Source organism: Scardinius erythrophthalmus, assembly GCF_964197995.2.
Source record: "Scardinius erythrophthalmus genome assembly, chromosome: 5".
Classification (NCBI taxonomy): Eukaryota; Metazoa; Chordata; class Actinopteri; order Cypriniformes; family Leuciscidae; genus Scardinius; species Scardinius erythrophthalmus.
The window spans coordinates 30568770-30586297 of record NC_138225.1 but is presented as its reverse complement, the minus strand read 5'-3'; the positions used below and the strand labels follow the sequence as shown (position 1 = coordinate 30586297).

Genomic DNA, 17528 nt, shown 5'->3' with positions numbered 1-17528 from the left:
AGACTGACCAGTGGATGACACTGACCTACAAACTCTGGGGTACCAAAGATGTTTTTGAAATCGTTGCCAAAATCGATCTTGTGGGCCAGGCCAAAGTCAATGAGCTTAATGCGTGGGTGAGGCACACTCCGGTTTAACAGCATGATGTTCTCCGGCTGAGAAAGATGAGAATAGAGAAAGAATTGGAGGGAGAAGAGAGAATCAGAGGAACTAATGATAGGTACAGAACAAAAACACAGCAGCAGAGGGGGGGAGAGAGAGAGAGAGTGCAGGAAATCTGCCATAACACATGGAAATCACATGCAAAGCTATATAAACGTTCTCTAGAAAGAGCAGGCATACTCAAGCCTGGCAGTAACAGATCCCAGCCTGGACATTCCATAGAAACAATACTTCCTTCAGTGGGCTTTATTCATGCACAGACTAATCTCTTAAAAGCTCCAATGACTTCAAAATATTTAACAGAAATGTTAAGGAAAGCTGTGTGGATGACTGCTCTGAAAGCAGTGGATCTAATTACATAAACATTGTTGCTTGAGTAACATGAAGGATTAAACATAAAATGCTAATAATGAGCGGCTCAGTGACTGCTTGACTATTTCATTTTATTCTTTAGGTCACAGTTAAGTTGTTCATTGTGAATGTTTTGATGTTAGTTTGTCAGTTAGACTGGTTACTCAGGTTAAGTGATTTTAGTTGGAAGTAAAAAATCTGAAACATTCAAATCCATGACTACCAAATTATTAATGCAATTTAGCAATATCCCTTTCAAAAACTACATAGGTAAAAAGGACTAAATTTATGACTATCCCAGCTCCGGGATGGTCAGTAATTATGTAAAGGGTGGAAATGAGTGGATAACCAGCAGGGAGGATAAAAGCGCCTCAATTGATTTGTTGTGGCTGGTCTACAGAAACGTTAATCACCACAGTCTGGCATTGGGGTGAAACTCAAACGTGTCTCAGTACCTTCAGGTCAAAGTGGGCAATCTGTTTGGAGTGTAGGTAACTGACTCCATCCAAGATCTGCTTGAGGAACTCGGTGGCCTCCTCTTCACTCAATGACTCTTTCTCAGCTAGAAAGTCAAAGAGTTCCCCACCTGCCACACTGTAGAGAGAGGACAGATGTTGACACTTGCAATAGAGGGAGTTAGTTGATAATCTTCATTTAACCAGGATCAAATTAATTGAGATAAAATCTCAATTAAAACAAAAATCTAAAATCTTCTCTCCTACAAGAGTGACTTGGACAAGATGCATTGTATACAACTGCCAAATCCTCTACATACATTTTTGCAAAACACAAAAACACATACAAATCGCTGCAATTATTCAGCTGAAATGAACACTAGAGGCAGTAAAACAGCAACTACTTTTATTAGGCTACTTTTCACACAAAATTATGATTACAGGAGCAGATTATCGATTATAAAGACTTATTTTTCACAAGGTTCCTTGCACGATAGTACGTTATGAGCTCAAAACATTTACCATAGTGCATCATTTGAAAAACGAATACATTTTGATGTTTGCATAACATAACCAGCTGCATATGTTCATTTATCTTTTCTGATGTAGCAGACCTGCTTGCTTCAGCAAATGTGTTTTTATGTCTCGCTTGCTTTTGTCAGGTTGATTTTTGTCAGGATTTTCTGTCAGGTATGTTCAGGGTTTAGTGTGTGCTATGTTATTTTCAAACGTTATAGAGCATTAACCTTGAGTAGCGCCACTCACCGGGAGTTCAGAGATATTCAGAAGTCTGGTGATGAAGAGCCACTGCCGTGATATGTACAACAACCAACATTATAAAGCATTGGCAGATTCATGTTCACCCGTTTTGGATAAGCCTGAACACTTTTAGCACCACTCACTGAATGTTTCACTTTGAAAGTGTTGTGAAACGTGCAAGACGCAACATAATATCAAAATGTGACCACATGTACACTTTTCCTGTGAGCCTGGGTCGGCCAAATCAGTTAAGGATAACTGCAAATTTCAAGAAAATTTTGAAGAAACTTAAAAAAAAAATGTCAGATATGGTGTACCACATAATGTTCAATGTTTAAAGAGAGACAAGACAATAGATAAATAGGTAATTCTTAAAATATTATTTAGGTAATAATTTTGTGAATCAGAGACCCTACAAATCAGGATTCACAGAATTAGGCTACATAGAAAGAAATACCAATAAAATTATCTGAGAATTAAATATGCAATAAAAAGATATGGCTATGGTGTAACAAAATAATAATCACCTAGAGTGAGTCTGGCTTATTAAGCAGAAGAACCAACCTCTCTAATGGTTCTGAGAGATTCACTCTGGCAGAAATGCCTGCTGGCAGGGATATAATCATGGCTTCTGGGAGAGGACCAACAGGATTCGGGCATATATTTATTCAGCAGAAAGAAGCTGCAAACCAGCTGCACCCTGATGACATGATAATCTTTGCTGCTAATGGTGAGTCTGAGCAAGTGCAGCCACGAGCCACCCAGCTGCAAAAACACCGGCGGCAGATACGTGTCTATTCCCCCTCACAGAAACAAAGAAAAACACAAGCCCCCACCCTGAACAACACAAGTCTCGTAGTCAGATTTTTGACTTGTGGCATAAAGTCTAGTCATCACTACAGCTTGTTCTCGCAAAGAAGCTACTTAATCAGGAAGAGACCACCTGATCGACAAACAACAAACTGCCATTTAGGGTACTGAAATAGATTAAACTAAATTAGTTCTTCCTCAAAATCACTCATTGTATCAACCTGCTACCTTGCAAACACAACTTTGTTTCCAGGCAGACTGATAAAAAAAAAAAAATCCTTTTTGCGTAGTTCAAGCCAATCAGATTTCAGCCAGAACTTGACGGTCAGTAAACGGACTGTGGGGCATGTCTTCTGAGACGAGAAAGACACATGATAGCTTGTAACTTCTCACTTCTCAATATTGGTTGGGAGCACAAAGGTTTTGAGAGGACGCCAAATGACCTGAAAATGAAACTTGACCTTCAGTTCCGAGGTCAGGATCGTGCGGTTATGTCTTTTAGCAAGGTACTTATCTCTAGATGCCTCAGTTAGTTCACAAAATAGCTTCACTGATGAGAAATGTGTAACAAATATGAGCTCAGAATATAGCTGCAGGGATGCCCTTTGTCAAAGAATATGAAGTAGCAAAGAAAACCAGTTGGGCGAGGAGACACTTCAAGAGGTTCTGAGGAAAGACACTTCCTTCACATAATCTATGTCTCAAAAAACATTTCTTCTGAAATGGTGAGGTTTGACATTCCAGACACTACTTTTGTTAACTTTTTATTACATTGTCAAAATACATATAACAAAATCTTTTAAAAATTATGTTCTGATAATGGGGAATGAATTACATGCAATGATGAAATTGACACATTGATTATTTTAAATTTTGACCTTTAGGTCACATTTAAGTTGTTTACAAAGTTAGACTTCAAGTTGATTTTCAGGTTAGACTGTTACTCTGTTAGGATTCTTGAAGCACAACAGGGTGAGACTACATCCTAACATTGTACAGCACCGATCGAGGGTGCTCACTTTTTCCCAATCATTTTCCCCCTCTTCATTAAACAGTTATAAACCATGAACCAAACCAACCATCTACAAGGTGAATCACAACATTCCAAAAAATTATTTGGAAATTGGACAAATTTAGGTACTGTGTGCTTAAAGCACTGTTTATTTAATCTGAATCTCTGTACTAATGCTTGTAATTTATTTGCTCTTAGTAATTTTTTTCTATCTGCTCTTTGTAATTTATTTGCTCTTTGCTGTGGTATCAAAATTAGAATTAATATCAGTGTAATAAGCTTATTTATTAAAATGCAAGTCTACAACAGTAAAAAAAAAACTATGAAAACAACTTTTTTTTTTTTGTGTAGCGGGGTAAGTGAAAATTTTGGCAGGGCAAGAAAAAATCTGACCCAGACTTATAACTTAAAATAAACTTTCTTTATCAACCAAAGGTCTATGTTTTAGTGCACCAGTGTAGTTAAGACAGTCAGACATCAATTCATGTCTTTTCCATTTGAACACATTGACAGTAGTGTATGAATGTGCACAGCACAACAGGCAAAACTGGTTCATCTACTCAATAGACTGGTTCTCCTCAACCCCCCACTGTTGACCTTGTCAAGTGTTTGCTTTGTAAGTAAAGGTTTGTGCAACAGCATTCAGGGAGAATCCCTAGACAACTTCTTTAATAGATTCATTCATACTGTGATGTCCAGAACTCTAAAATAACCAGTAGTTCATGTACTACTAGCATCTTTTACCGATCTGAGTTTTTAATTGTGCCACAGAAATAAGATGAATGGAGGCTCTTAATGATTCCATGACTCAGTAAATGCAAGTAAAACAATGACTCACAGCTCCAGGATGAGAATGACCTCACTCTTGTTTTCAAACACATCGTGCAGGGTGATGACATTTGGGTGCTGGATTTCCCTCAAGATGCTGACCTCCCTCTCAATGTCGTCTTTGGAGACCCCTCGCCGACTAGATTTGTTGCGCCTCTTCTTGATAAATTTGGCTGCATATTCCACACCAGTGTTCTTATGACGGCATTTCTTTACCACTGCAAACTGACCACTGAAAAAAACAAAACAATGTTGTCAATGTTCAAGCACAAACAAACAAATATTAAACAGCCGCCTGATCATTCAAAGCAAATTAAAAATAGATATAAATAAATTCTTACCAAAATAGTACTAAATATACATATTTGAATACAAAAGTTTGGACATTAACAAAGAGTTATTGTGTGATAATATCTCTGCATCCAGAAAATGACACAATGCTCTAAAATTAGAAGAGAAAATGACTCTTTAATGTGCGAATTCAGGTGTGTTCCTCTATAGCATATTGCCAACAAGCAGGACTCCACATTCCCCTTCGACACGTTCCCATCTTAGTCTCCGTAAGCCACAACATGCGTTCTGAACCACTGCCAGAAACCAACAGTCAGCCAAGCTGAATGGCCACAAATTGCCAACAGGATCGAGTCAGGCTGACCGTCAAAATCACATTTAATCACTAATATCAAGCTGTGTACGAATGTAAGATTTTTATTTGAATGACATAAATAAGGCCTATTACTTCAGCATGTTACACGCAAAACAGCATATCATCTAGGTTTTTCCACATACTGTGGATATTCATTGGTTTTCAGTCCTGTTCAATGGTTGATATAATCAGGGTGGATAACAATGACTCCCACGCTATGCCATTCAAAGCCATCACACCAAAGACACCAGTATAATACACAAACAAGCACATTTGGGCCCCTGTAGCTTATAACTGATCAAGCAGCATATATTGTGAGAAAAATCCCAATAGGATCATCTCAAAATGTCACAGCTCTGCAAAATTTCTGGCTCTTTTAAATGTGGCTGTTATACAGCTGTTGGGAGGTTTCTTTCTACAGAAACGACAATTGTTTTGGGGCGAAGAAACAAAATACTAAATAACACAGGAAAGGAAAGTGGTCATTGGGATGGGGCTTTCTAATGCAAATACAAAACGCTGGGCCTCTATTCTTGCCTGCTCCACCTTTTGTCACCCAGACAGCAATCGAGTAACGAGAGACAGTACATTTGCATTTTATCTGGGGTTTGAAATGTTCAGAGAAAGCAGAGATCCTTGCTGTGTAGGGGTGTAACGATACCCTCATGTCACGATTTGATACATATTACGATACTGAACTCACGATACGATATTATTGCGATACTTCAAGACATATGGAAAAAGGTTGACAAAAATGTACTGTTGATTAAAAATGTTAAATTTGGTTTTACATTGTGGGTGTACATGAATAGGCTTGGACTTAGTGCAGGTAACCCAATGCACAATGGTAACACCAGAATAAAAATATTGATGATTCTGAAGCTAAAAATACAGAATTATTTCAGACGAACATACAGACTCTGTCACTGACTAGATATATTTAAAATAACGTAGGCCACTTTTTACTGGTAACATAAGACATTTGGCATTTGCATTATTATAAATTATATTCAACATTAGTAGTTTAATGTAGTACTGACACTAAAACTCTGTAAACTCTGTAAATGTTTTCTCACACAGAAATGTTCATTTTGGGTCAATTATACACAATACATATTGTCACTATCCACGATACATATTGATGCATTTTCATATTGCGATATATGTGACTCGATATATTGTTACACCCCTATCGCTGTGTAATCTTAAAGGAATAGTTCACCCAAAATTGAAAATGGTGTCGTCATTTACTTGCCTTCACTTTTTTACACACATGACTTCTATGCAACAAATGTTTTTAATTTCTGAAGAATATCCTGGCCACTTCTTTCTACATATTTAAGTGAATAAAGACTGTTAAGCTTTAAAATGACCAAAAAGTATCATACAATTAGTCATATATTATATACAAGTCACATATTCTGAAGCCATATCTAAAAGCTATTCTTTTACTCTGTAAACACACCTCAATTTCAATCATTTTTCAATGATAATCTTCTTATTCTCCAGTGTGCTTTTAAATAGGTAGTTCACCCCAAAAAAATCATTACTCACCCTCATGTCATTCCATTCCAAACCCATAAGACTTCTGTATCACTTGAAAACACAAATAACTATGACTGAGTAACTTACATACAATGAACACAAATTACTATTTTGCATACAGGAAATTGATACTTCTCTCATAAACTAGAGTAGAACTAGTACAATGACTACATGATCACTAAAAATGTCTTAAATTTCAGCCTGTTCCTCAAATAAAGCTATTTTATGGCTTAAGAAAACTGAAAGTCATAAGGCTCACTTTTATGATACTTTTATGGTGCTTTTTTTGTGATTCTGATGACTTCCCTCGTCCCATTATGCTGAAGTGTTCTAGGGAACAAAGTTTTTTTTTGTTAGTACACTAATCTTTTAATTAAGGACCAGCTCCGCTAAAAAAAAAAAAAACTTTCATTGCTTGCATATAGTAAATGTTATTGTTATTTTTTTGTTGACTATTATACTAAACAATAAACAAATAATAGTGTATAGGCCTGGGCACATTTCAAGAGCTGAATTAAAAAGAACAGAAAATCAGAAAGTCATGCCTCATGGTTTTGACAGCGTTACGTTTAGCATTCAGGCATGTCTAAACGCTTTTGTCAGCGACACTCCTCAGTGAGAGGAGGGCATGGGTCTTCAGCTGTGCCAGTTTCTATAGCAGTGCTGGGGGCTGGGCAGTGGGAGAGGAGGGGGTCGTGTCGGCTAGAAAGAGGCCTGCGGAGCACAACAGTCCACAGCAAACATCGTCACACATAGCCCGGCAACCGGACTACAATAGACACGGCATGTTTTTCTCTTATACAAGTTAGGCCATTCCCAAAGTCCTTTTCAGAGCTGTTTCTGCCAGCTCTGAATGGGAGATAGGGCAAATGTGCGCATCAAGATGTCAGTGTAGCTTGTGATCATGACATCTGGAGCACCATGGTGATGAAGAGCCACGGCAATCACAGCAGACATTAAAGAGCTTGCCCAGAGGAAGCACTCTTTAGAGTGGGCACAAGATGGGCACAAGATACAAGCCCCCATTATCAAGCCCGAAGCTGAGCTGGCATTCATCTAGTGTCTGGAGTGTTGTAAGTTACTCAGGCTTTGTCTTGAAGTGATATGAGTTTGGTTAAACTATTGAAGTTTGGACTGAATGTGGTTGAAATGTAATAGCGCATTGAGAGTGAAAATTGTTTTAAAGTAAATCCACCACCATTTTGTTCAGGGTATATGAAACTTCACTATGAAAAGATGGATATCTCTGAATATAAAAAAAAACAAGAATTGTGTATAATAGATCTAATCAAGTTGGAATCCTTTTAGCCTATAAGAGTCAAAACATTTACCACAGTCATGGAAAATGCTACTACAGGACATCACATGACCCCTTTTACATTGTGCACCAGAAGGCACAACTTCTTAGAGGACTGATTACTTCTGTATAAGATCAAGAAAGCAGTGTCAGATTAAAATCCAGATTAAGTTGTCCAGATTCATAACCAGAATTACAACCTAGGATTTGCATCACATATGAGAAAGAATGAAGCACAAACATTGAGGTCAATGACAGATTATAAAACTGATCCACAATAATTAATAATTGCTCATAGTGTATGAAGAAAGTACCTTGAGGGAGTTTTTAAATCAGAAGGTAAATCCAACATGCAGATGCAAGACCTGAAGTAGCATTGAAAGCAAAGGGCTGTGTTGTGTGCAAAGCAAATTAGTGAGCTTGCATAGAAATGGTGTCATTCAGTCATACAATAGTTCTTGTGTGAGGAGCAGACTGAAATGTAAGTCATTATTCACTGATAATCTTCTCCTCCAGTGAGCTGTTAATACAAGAATATACTTTGACCAGAGCAAATCTATTTATTTATTTATTTATTTCATGTTTGGAGCTTAACCATGAACAATTGTTGTAAGGAAAAAAAAAACTTGAATGGAGATTATTTAACATAAATAATCATTGGTTTCACAGAAGTAAGAAAGTCATATGGGCTTAGAACGTCATTGATAATGAGAAAATAATGTCTTCATTTTTGGCTGAATAACTAATAAATATGAAAATGTATGAATATGAAAAATTATAAAAATTATATATCAAATAGCCGTAATCACTTGGACATCTTTGGTGAAGTGATTGTGAAACATTATCTTAAAGGGTTAGTTCACCCAAAAATGAAAATTCTGTCAGTAATTACTCACCCTCATGTTGTTCCAACCGCGTAAGACCTTCGTTCATCTTCGGAACACAAATTAAGATATTTTTGATGAAATCAGAGCTATGTCTCACTCCTCCATAGGCTGCTATGTGACCGAAACTTGCTGGCCCAGAAAAGTTATTAAAGAGATCGTTAATATAGTCCAAGTGACTCCAGTGGCTTAATCTTAAGTATATCAAGCGACGAGAATACTTTTTGTGCGCAAAAACAAACAAAAATAACGACTTTATTCCACTTTTCATTTCCTTCTCTCTGGGCCTCGTAGTGTTTTTGCGCTGCGCATCTGTGTTGCACGTCATCACGCATCACACACATGACCGGCGTCGGCCAATAGTGAGCCTACGTGGTGACGTGTAACACAGACACGCTGCGCAAAAAGACTACGCGAACCAACTAGAGGCCCAGAGAGAAGGAAATGAAAAGTGGAATAAAGTCGTTATTTTTGTTTGTTTTTGCGCACAAAAAGTATTCTCGTCGCTTGATATACTTAAGATTGAGCCACTGGAGTCACTTGGACTATATTAACGATCTCTTTAATGACTTTTCTGGGCCAGCAAGTTTCGGTCACACAGCAGCCTATGGAGGAGTGACACATGGGTCAGATTTCATCAAAAATATCTTAATTTGTGTTCCGAAGATGAACGAAGGTCTTACGCGGTTGGAACAACATGAGGGTGAGTAATTACTGACAGAATTTTCATTTTTGGGTGAACTAACCCTTTAACAATACAGCTAGCATACATACCATCTATATCAATATCAATTCTTTATCAATTATCAATTTAATCTTATTTTTCAGTCACAAGACAGATATTATACAGATGCCAAGAGAAAAGACATAATAAAAGTATAATAAGAAAAAGTCAGAAACATTGTCAAATGGTCAAAATATGATTTTAACAATCAAAAGGACAGGGGGGAAAGTTGAATGGTATAACTATGTAGTGCAACTGGCTGTTCTGGAGCAGCGCTCCATGACCAGGTTATGAATAAGCCTAAATGTCAACAACAACCCATTCAGTAGAAAATCCCACTCTATAATTATTCCCATAGGATCCTAAAGAGAGACCCCATGCTTTAAGTGCAAGTTACACTCCCGCTCAACCTCAATGAGGCAAAATAGCCTATCATTAATAATGACTTAATTTGCATGTTTATACCTAAAGGACACATAAAAAATTATGTAAACAAAGCAGGCCAGCAAACTTAGCTTTTACTCCCAGTCACTCTATTGCGAGGGATCATGTTGTTCTTTGTTACTTCTTTGGAAAGAGGCTTCCAACTTTTGCAGTGAAACTTGAGCCAGGTTGTGGAGGAGGGCTAGAGGGAGGGATGTGAACAGCCTCTGTTTCCCTTTTGCGTCCTGTTTTCTTGTGTACCTATCGCAGTCCGAGCCTGCCTGAAAAGATCTTTAGGCCAGGAGAGCCAAAAAACAGAGATTTGCATTTCTCAACACAAATGAGTAAGAATGCTGATTTGGAAAACCACATTTGCAGAATGTGTGTTTTTGAATCAGCACCACATTTATGATTACAGGGCACTCGTCCCGTGCAACCCCTTATTGTGATGATCACTGTTTTTTTGTTGATCTGCCTCAATCCCCATGCATGAGAAGCACATGAGTTTTCTCCAGTAGGTTACCTCTCAGGTAGATCCTTCAGGGTGTCGGGGATGGGTCTAAGTCGCAACAGCTAGCTACTGGGGTGCGCCTCAGAGCTCAGTGCTTGGACCACTTCTCTTCTCCATCTGCATGTCATCACTAGGATCTGTCATTCAGAAACATGGTCTTTCCTATCACTGCTATGCCGATGACATACAACTCTACCTCTTATTCCAGCCAGATGATTAGACAGACTGCCTGACAGACATTTCTTGCTGGATGAAGGACCACCACCTTCAACTCAACCTTGCGAAGACAGAGCTGCTTGTGGTCTCGGCCAACCCAACACTACATCACAACTTCTCCATTCAGTTAGGTTCATCATCCAGAACTCCATCCAGGTCAGCCAGGAACCTTGGAGTTGTGATTGATGATCAGTTAAACTTCACAGACTACATTGCTAACTGCCTGGTCCTGCAGATTTGCCTTATACAACATTAGGAGGATCAGGCCTTTCCTATCAGAGCATGCTACACTTCCTTGTCCAAGCTCTTGGTCTATCCAGACTGGACTATTGTAATGCTCTCTTGGCCAAAAAAACAGCTCTTCCAGCATGCACTGTCAAACCTCTCTAAATGATCCAAAATGCTGCAGAAAGAGTGGTCTTTAATAAGCCGAAGAGAGCGCACTGGTTAAATTGCACTGGTTGCCAATTGCCAATCACATCAAATTCAAGGCCCTGATTACTGCCTACTGAACAACCACTGGCTAAGCACCTCTATACCTAAACTCATTACTTTAGACGTGCCAACCAGAAGCTTGTGTTCTGCAAATGAACGGCGCCTTGTGGTACCATCCCAGAAAGGCACAAAATCACTTTCACGGACCTTTACCTAGCCTGTTCCAAGCTGGGGGAATGACCTGCCTATCTCAACCCGATCTGCTAAATCTTTAGCCATTTTCAAGAAACTACTGAAAATGCATAATTTTCTTGACCCAACACTTGACCCATTAATACACTTACTATTCTCTATCTATCTATCTATCTATCTATCTATCTATCTATCTATCTATCTATCTATCTATCTATCTATCTATCTATCTATCTATCTATCTATCTATCTATCTATCTATCTATCTATATATATATATATATATAAACTTGCTACGTGTACTAGGGCTGCCCTCGACTAAACATTTTTCTATTAGACTATTAGTTGTTCATTTAAGCTATTATTTTTTACTATGACAAAACGACAAATACAATTTTTGGTCGACTTCTAGTCGACTAACGATTAGTTGACTATAAGGGGGCAGCTCTAACATTGTTGGTTTGATTGCTTCTATTGCTCTCCTTATTTGTAAGTCGCTTTGGATAAAAGCATCTGCTAAATGATTAAATATAAATGTAAATATAAGTTTTCATAGCTTCATTACACTATTTTCATTCCAGTGCTTTTCCCCAAACATTTATTTATCTTTTTTTCCCTACAACAATACATTAAAAAACACACTAAAAAAACAAACAAATAAAGTATACCTAAACACATTATACATTCATTTACTATAATGCATTTTTATATAAATTTAATTCAAAGTAATTTAATTCCAGGCTGTATGACTCAAGCCCTCCACAACTCACACAAGTACAGGGGCGTATTCCCACAGGGGAGGACTTTGTTTGCAGGTGCTTTAGTCTTTCATGCAGCCTGCTATCTTCCGAATACTCAATTATGGATAATTATGAGCTTTTTGAACACAAGCGTGTGTCAAAAGCAATTTTGGGTTACAATGAAATCAGACTCTTGCCCAGTAACATTTTGTACGAAACGCAGAATAACAAGGTGCGCAAATAAGATCAGAGGCGTTTCTGTCAGATGGGAAGCCTTTGTCATGACAGGTTGAGAAGGAGCATGAACGAGCAAATAAAAGGATGGCAGGTAAGAAACTCTGAAAAAATGAGAGCTCCTTCACTAAGTGGTTGCTTCCTAATGAAAACACAATGCCAGGTGCACTCAGTGCCATTAGAGTAACACACACGGACAGTCCTTACCAGCCGCCGCTGCTCTGGATGAATATTTAAGTGGGTTAGCGTGGTCTGAATACAGATTCCTTGTGCCTGACTCATTCTTCAGGCAGGATTTGGATGTAATTGTCGAAACCTCCAGCATCAGCCTGACCTGGTGTCATGGCAAACATCACCTATATGACAACGAAGACGTAATGAACACGGGCGAATAACGAAGAGGGGCCTGATCAAATGCCACTGTCTTCAGGGCTTGTTCCTTTTTTTGGGTTTCACTATTATACATGAGTTTTGCTTCCATTTGATGCATTTTCTTCCAAATGACCCTCCCTCCTGTGTGCGGTTGAACAGTCCAGGTTGGCATTAGGATTCAGAGCACCTTTGTTGTGCTGCACAGCCATTATGCAGCATTTTATCCACTGAGATACACAGAAAGCCTCATATTATTGTTCTATTGCAAATTCATACTAAAGTCACAAATAAACCACAAAAAAACAAATCTGCATGTTTAAACCCAAAGCACACTAAATCTGTGTCTATAAATAAAACACAAAAATAGCAAACATTATCAGACACGATGAGAGATACATTCACACTGCAGCATAAAAATGCTTCTAGTCATGTTTGGAGTATTTAAAGAGATAGCTAATCCAAAAATAACAATTATGTCACTGTTTATTCCACCTCATCATTACCAGCTTAAATGATATTCTTCTGTGCAACAAAGAAAGATATAGCCTAATGCAACATTCAAGCTGCTCTTTTCCATTCAATGACAGTGAATGGTGACAACGAATGTCAAGCAAGATTTTCAGTGAATAACAACTCCGGCTTAAGAAAATTTGGAATAGTTTCAGGATTAATTTCATAGTGTTTATTTGTTTTTATTTATTTATTTTTGGGGGAGCTTGACAGCTAGTAAATTTCACAAACAATTGCAAATATTTAGCAAGTAACAGATTTAATAAAACATGAACCTCAAATAGTATTTTCTTGCTCAAGTAATATTTGCTTTATTTACAACTTTGAAAAAAAAAATAAAAAAAAAAATAACAATGTAGTTATGTTCATTTGTTCATACAAAGTGATTGACCTCTTCTATAATCTATAACCCAGTCAGTGTTTTTCTAGAACTCCTTCACGGTGTTTTTGTATGCTACCTCGTAAGAAAACTTTCAGACAGAATTCCAGGGTACCATGACATCATGTCTAATGGTGTAGAACAAATTCAAGTGAGCTCTTAGATAACCGTGCAATTAACCATGAGATCATTTATAAATTAAATATACTTGTTACAGCTGTCCATCAGATGCCAGTTTTCACCAACTGTCAAACCCATTGAATGTAGGATGTCATAAGCAACAATAAATATCTAAACTGCCTTCTGAAATCAACCAGACAAATGCATCTAACTACCGAAAAAGATGTTATGCACTGAATTCACACCTGCCATGTTGCCTTCTTAGCTCCATACAGTCTACGAAGGCATTATTTCATAGCTTTTGGACACATAGTAAAGTGTCCAGTGACTCTACTGTTAAATTCTATGACTGTAACTGATCAAAGATCTCTACTACGAGACCTCAAAAGATCCACCCTCCTGCTGTTCTGAGATCAGGCTCAACGAAGCAATATGAGGAAAACGCAGCTGGAGGGCAGAATCCTCCTGTAATCCACATCCAAAAGAGTGATGGGCTCATCAAAACACTTTAATACCAGATAAAATGTCAGCGTACCGCGAACAGTGACCTTTGAACCAATTACTCAGCCTCGTCGGTGACTGCTGACTCCTCTGCGTGTGCCAAAGAGAAACACTAGACCGAGCCACTTTACAAAGGGAACGGCAATTAATTGTCCATCTTATTTAAAGCCATGTGAAATGCAGAAGCACACAACAGTAGAACCTAAACACTGCATAAAATGCATTTGGTTTTGAATGACTGTAGATTATTGCTCAGAAAAGTACACAATGAGACAGCTGTCAACACTTTTTAAAATGCACAGTATAGACATGGTCGATTACGAAGGACACCTACCAATTTTGCGCGCTAGCTTGCTCATTTGAGCGGGAAATTGAAAAAGGCAAAGGGGAACAAGGACGCAGAAAAAAGAGAGAAATTCAAGAAACATTTCATCCCTTTCATTTTCAGAGTACAAACCACATATTGATATAATACAGCAGTCTATGAACCAGGCGAGTACGGTATTCCTCTTAAAACCAGCAGACTACTGACCTTGGAACAGAACAAAGATGTACAATTTACAAGAGAGATCTGTGATGCCTACTTGACAGAAAAAATATATTGAACCTTGACGATAACGTTTTTTTTTCCCCTAGTGAACTGTTGGTTTTTTCCAGCTTTGGTTTCATTCCCTATGGTCTCACCTCAAGGAGTCATTGTCAGGCGGCTCAGGGAATGTTTGCGCTCCCATCTGCTTTTACACTGTTTACACTGTGGAAACGAGATGCATTTTCACCTGGTGCCAAACTAACGTCATGCAAGCTTAGAATAGCAGCAGTGAGATGAAAGTGGTCTCAAAGGCCTCCATCCACATGCGTGAGGGGAAAACCCAACCAAAGGTTTCAACTCAGGTGGGATTCGACAACCAATTACAAGAAACTTTTAATTATTTAAAATAATAACTGCAACATACAATTTGCAGTGTTAATTGCACTTGCACTTGTAAATAAAGTAACCATATTGGTTAATAAAATATAATATATAATATAAAAAGTTACTTTAAGGGTCAATCACATAAAAAACCATCAGGTTTAAAAGACATGCATTTCTTATTAATGTATTCCTTGTAATCATGTTGGTTTCTTATGGTTTTGGAAAACTTTCAATAAAAGTTTGGTTTATATATATCCATTAAGTGAAAGGGTCTTACACCTGGAATACATTTGAGTTTACATACAATAGTATTTAATTAATAATTTTTTAAGTTTAAAAAAAAAATTGTTTACAAAAAAATAGAATTCAATAAATATTATTCATAATTACAAATATACATATATTTAAATATAAATATATTCATAAATATTACATTTTAAAATCTGAAGTAATAGTCCTAGAAAGGTTGAATAATAAGATTTTCTTCTTGGAATTTTTTCCTTATGCTTGGGACACTAGAGGATTTTCAAATCTTAACAGATTTATTAAAACTGTGGGCAACAGGCATTAGGACAGTTTCAATACTCCGATACTCCGAACGCACACACTAGATGATTCGGCCAGACTGCGAGACCAAGTACCAAGTCGATTGAAGTAACGATTTCACAGTGGCAATTCAACAGACACGGGATCTCACAGAAACTTGCGTGATCTAATGTGACTTCAGAAGAAAAACAAATATGGAGGATGATCGACGTCTTCAGCTGACTCTTTTGGCATGTGTTTTGTTTTGCAGTGACAAACAAAAAAAACAGAAAAAGAACATGGGTGAAATCTTGGCTCAATCCTCCACTTTCGTGACAAGTTTGTGGCTGCTTTGTGGCTCTCATTGGCTATTGCAGGGTATCCTGTCAGAGGCAGCCCAATCAAGTCAATTTGGGATTGGTAAGATTTTGGACAAAAGGTCAGTTGCGACAAGCCTCAAATAAGGCCAAGCTCTCCTGATCATTGCGGGATGCAAATTGGGCCCAAAATTGGGCTTAAAATCTTCAAGTGTGTGGCCAGCATTAATTATGCTTTTTTCCTTCATTATGATATTATAAAATTCAAATATACCATTTTAATATCGAAATTACAAACATGCTCATCATAGAAGATTTCTATTCAAGTCAAGTATGTATGAATTGATTTTAAGTATTTCTGAATAAATGATTAGATTAAAAAAAATCGGTTGGATGTGGTTTTGAGTAGATGAAAGAAAAGCAAAAAAAGAGACAACATTAATACAAGTGTACATTTCAGATTGGCCTCTGCCTCGTCTGATAATACCTACTCTGTATAATCATGTCGACTGGGTTTCGACCCCTGCAAGCTTTATGACAAAGCAGCTTTTGTGCCGGCCCACCATTGGCTCGTCAGGCAGTTCAGTGGGGTGCCTGACTGGTTAGCACAACACCGGCCCCCAGATTGCTTTCAACAACCCCCATATTATTACACCCAAAGAGCCCAGCGATAAGAGTGGCTCATAATCTAAGCCGGTCTGATCCATAAATAATTCTGAATTCTTAAAGCACTACGGTATCAGGATTATCATACATTTTGTCCCACCGTTTATTGAAAGCCTTGCACTTCTGAACTTTTGAGCAAGGGAGACACACCTGGGAATATGGCGCTGTTTCAGTTACCCTCATTTCCTCTCACTTCCTCGTGTCTCCAGTCCAAGCTGTTCTTATGCGAGACTTAGAAAACAAAGTTGCCTCCTGGCAGCAGACAGCCAGCGTTCCAGCCAAACATCTACTTTTTGAACCATCATAAAGGGATGGAGTGTAACTTGGCGTGCTTCAGATGGCGGGGCACAGCATTAGTCGTGCTGGATAGCTGAGGCTTAATTAATTACAAGAGCTGTACAGAGAGTAGATTGAGCATGGAGTCGGCTACTAAGGTGAAAACAGCATGAAATTAACAAATGATGAAGGCCTTGAGCCATAACAGGCTGCCAGTGATTTGTCAATATCAAACAAGGCCAATGAGCTCACTTGTGCACCACACAAAACGACTCACAATTCGATTCCAATCGAGTTTGCCATTAGCATGCTGCTAAGCTAACAACATAATATTCTAATAAGGGGCTCTTTAAAGGGATACTCCACCGTCTTTTCATATTAAACTATGTTATTCCCTTAACTAAGACGAGTTGATGCATACCTCTCTCGTCTCAGTGCGTGCACTCAATCGCTCTGGCGCGCGGCGAAACTTTGTTCACTCAGTTCATTCAATACGGGCCAAGCAGATAAGCTACTAAACACCTCCACGTTTTCCCTATTTAAACACAGTTACTCGCGTAGTGTAACTCGACCTAGGACGGTGACACAAAACAAAACGTTGCGCTTTTCTAAGCGTGTAAAATGGATAACTATATTGTATGGCGGAATACCATAGCAAGTGCTTGTAAGCACTTCGACTTGGCGGAGTAATTAAATTAAATAGGGAAAACGTGGAGGTGTTTGGT

General features: G+C 38.1%; 1 protein-coding gene across 2 annotated transcripts in view; it reads right to left on the bottom strand.

Moving 5' to 3' along the window:
* The window catches only part of dapk1 (death-associated protein kinase 1), a 68901-nt gene that overhangs the window by 33862 nt on the left and 17511 nt on the right, over window positions 1-17528 (bottom strand). For both annotated transcript variants that reach the window (XM_081366179.1, XM_081366180.1), the window contains 3 exons: window positions 4388-4609; window positions 969-1107; window positions 26-155 (listed from right to left, as the gene is read on the bottom strand). In XM_081366179.1, the coding sequence (XP_081222305.1) occupies window positions 26-155; window positions 969-1107; window positions 4388-4609 (491 nt within the window). The remainder of the gene's footprint in view (window positions 1-25; window positions 156-968; window positions 1108-4387; window positions 4610-17528) is intronic.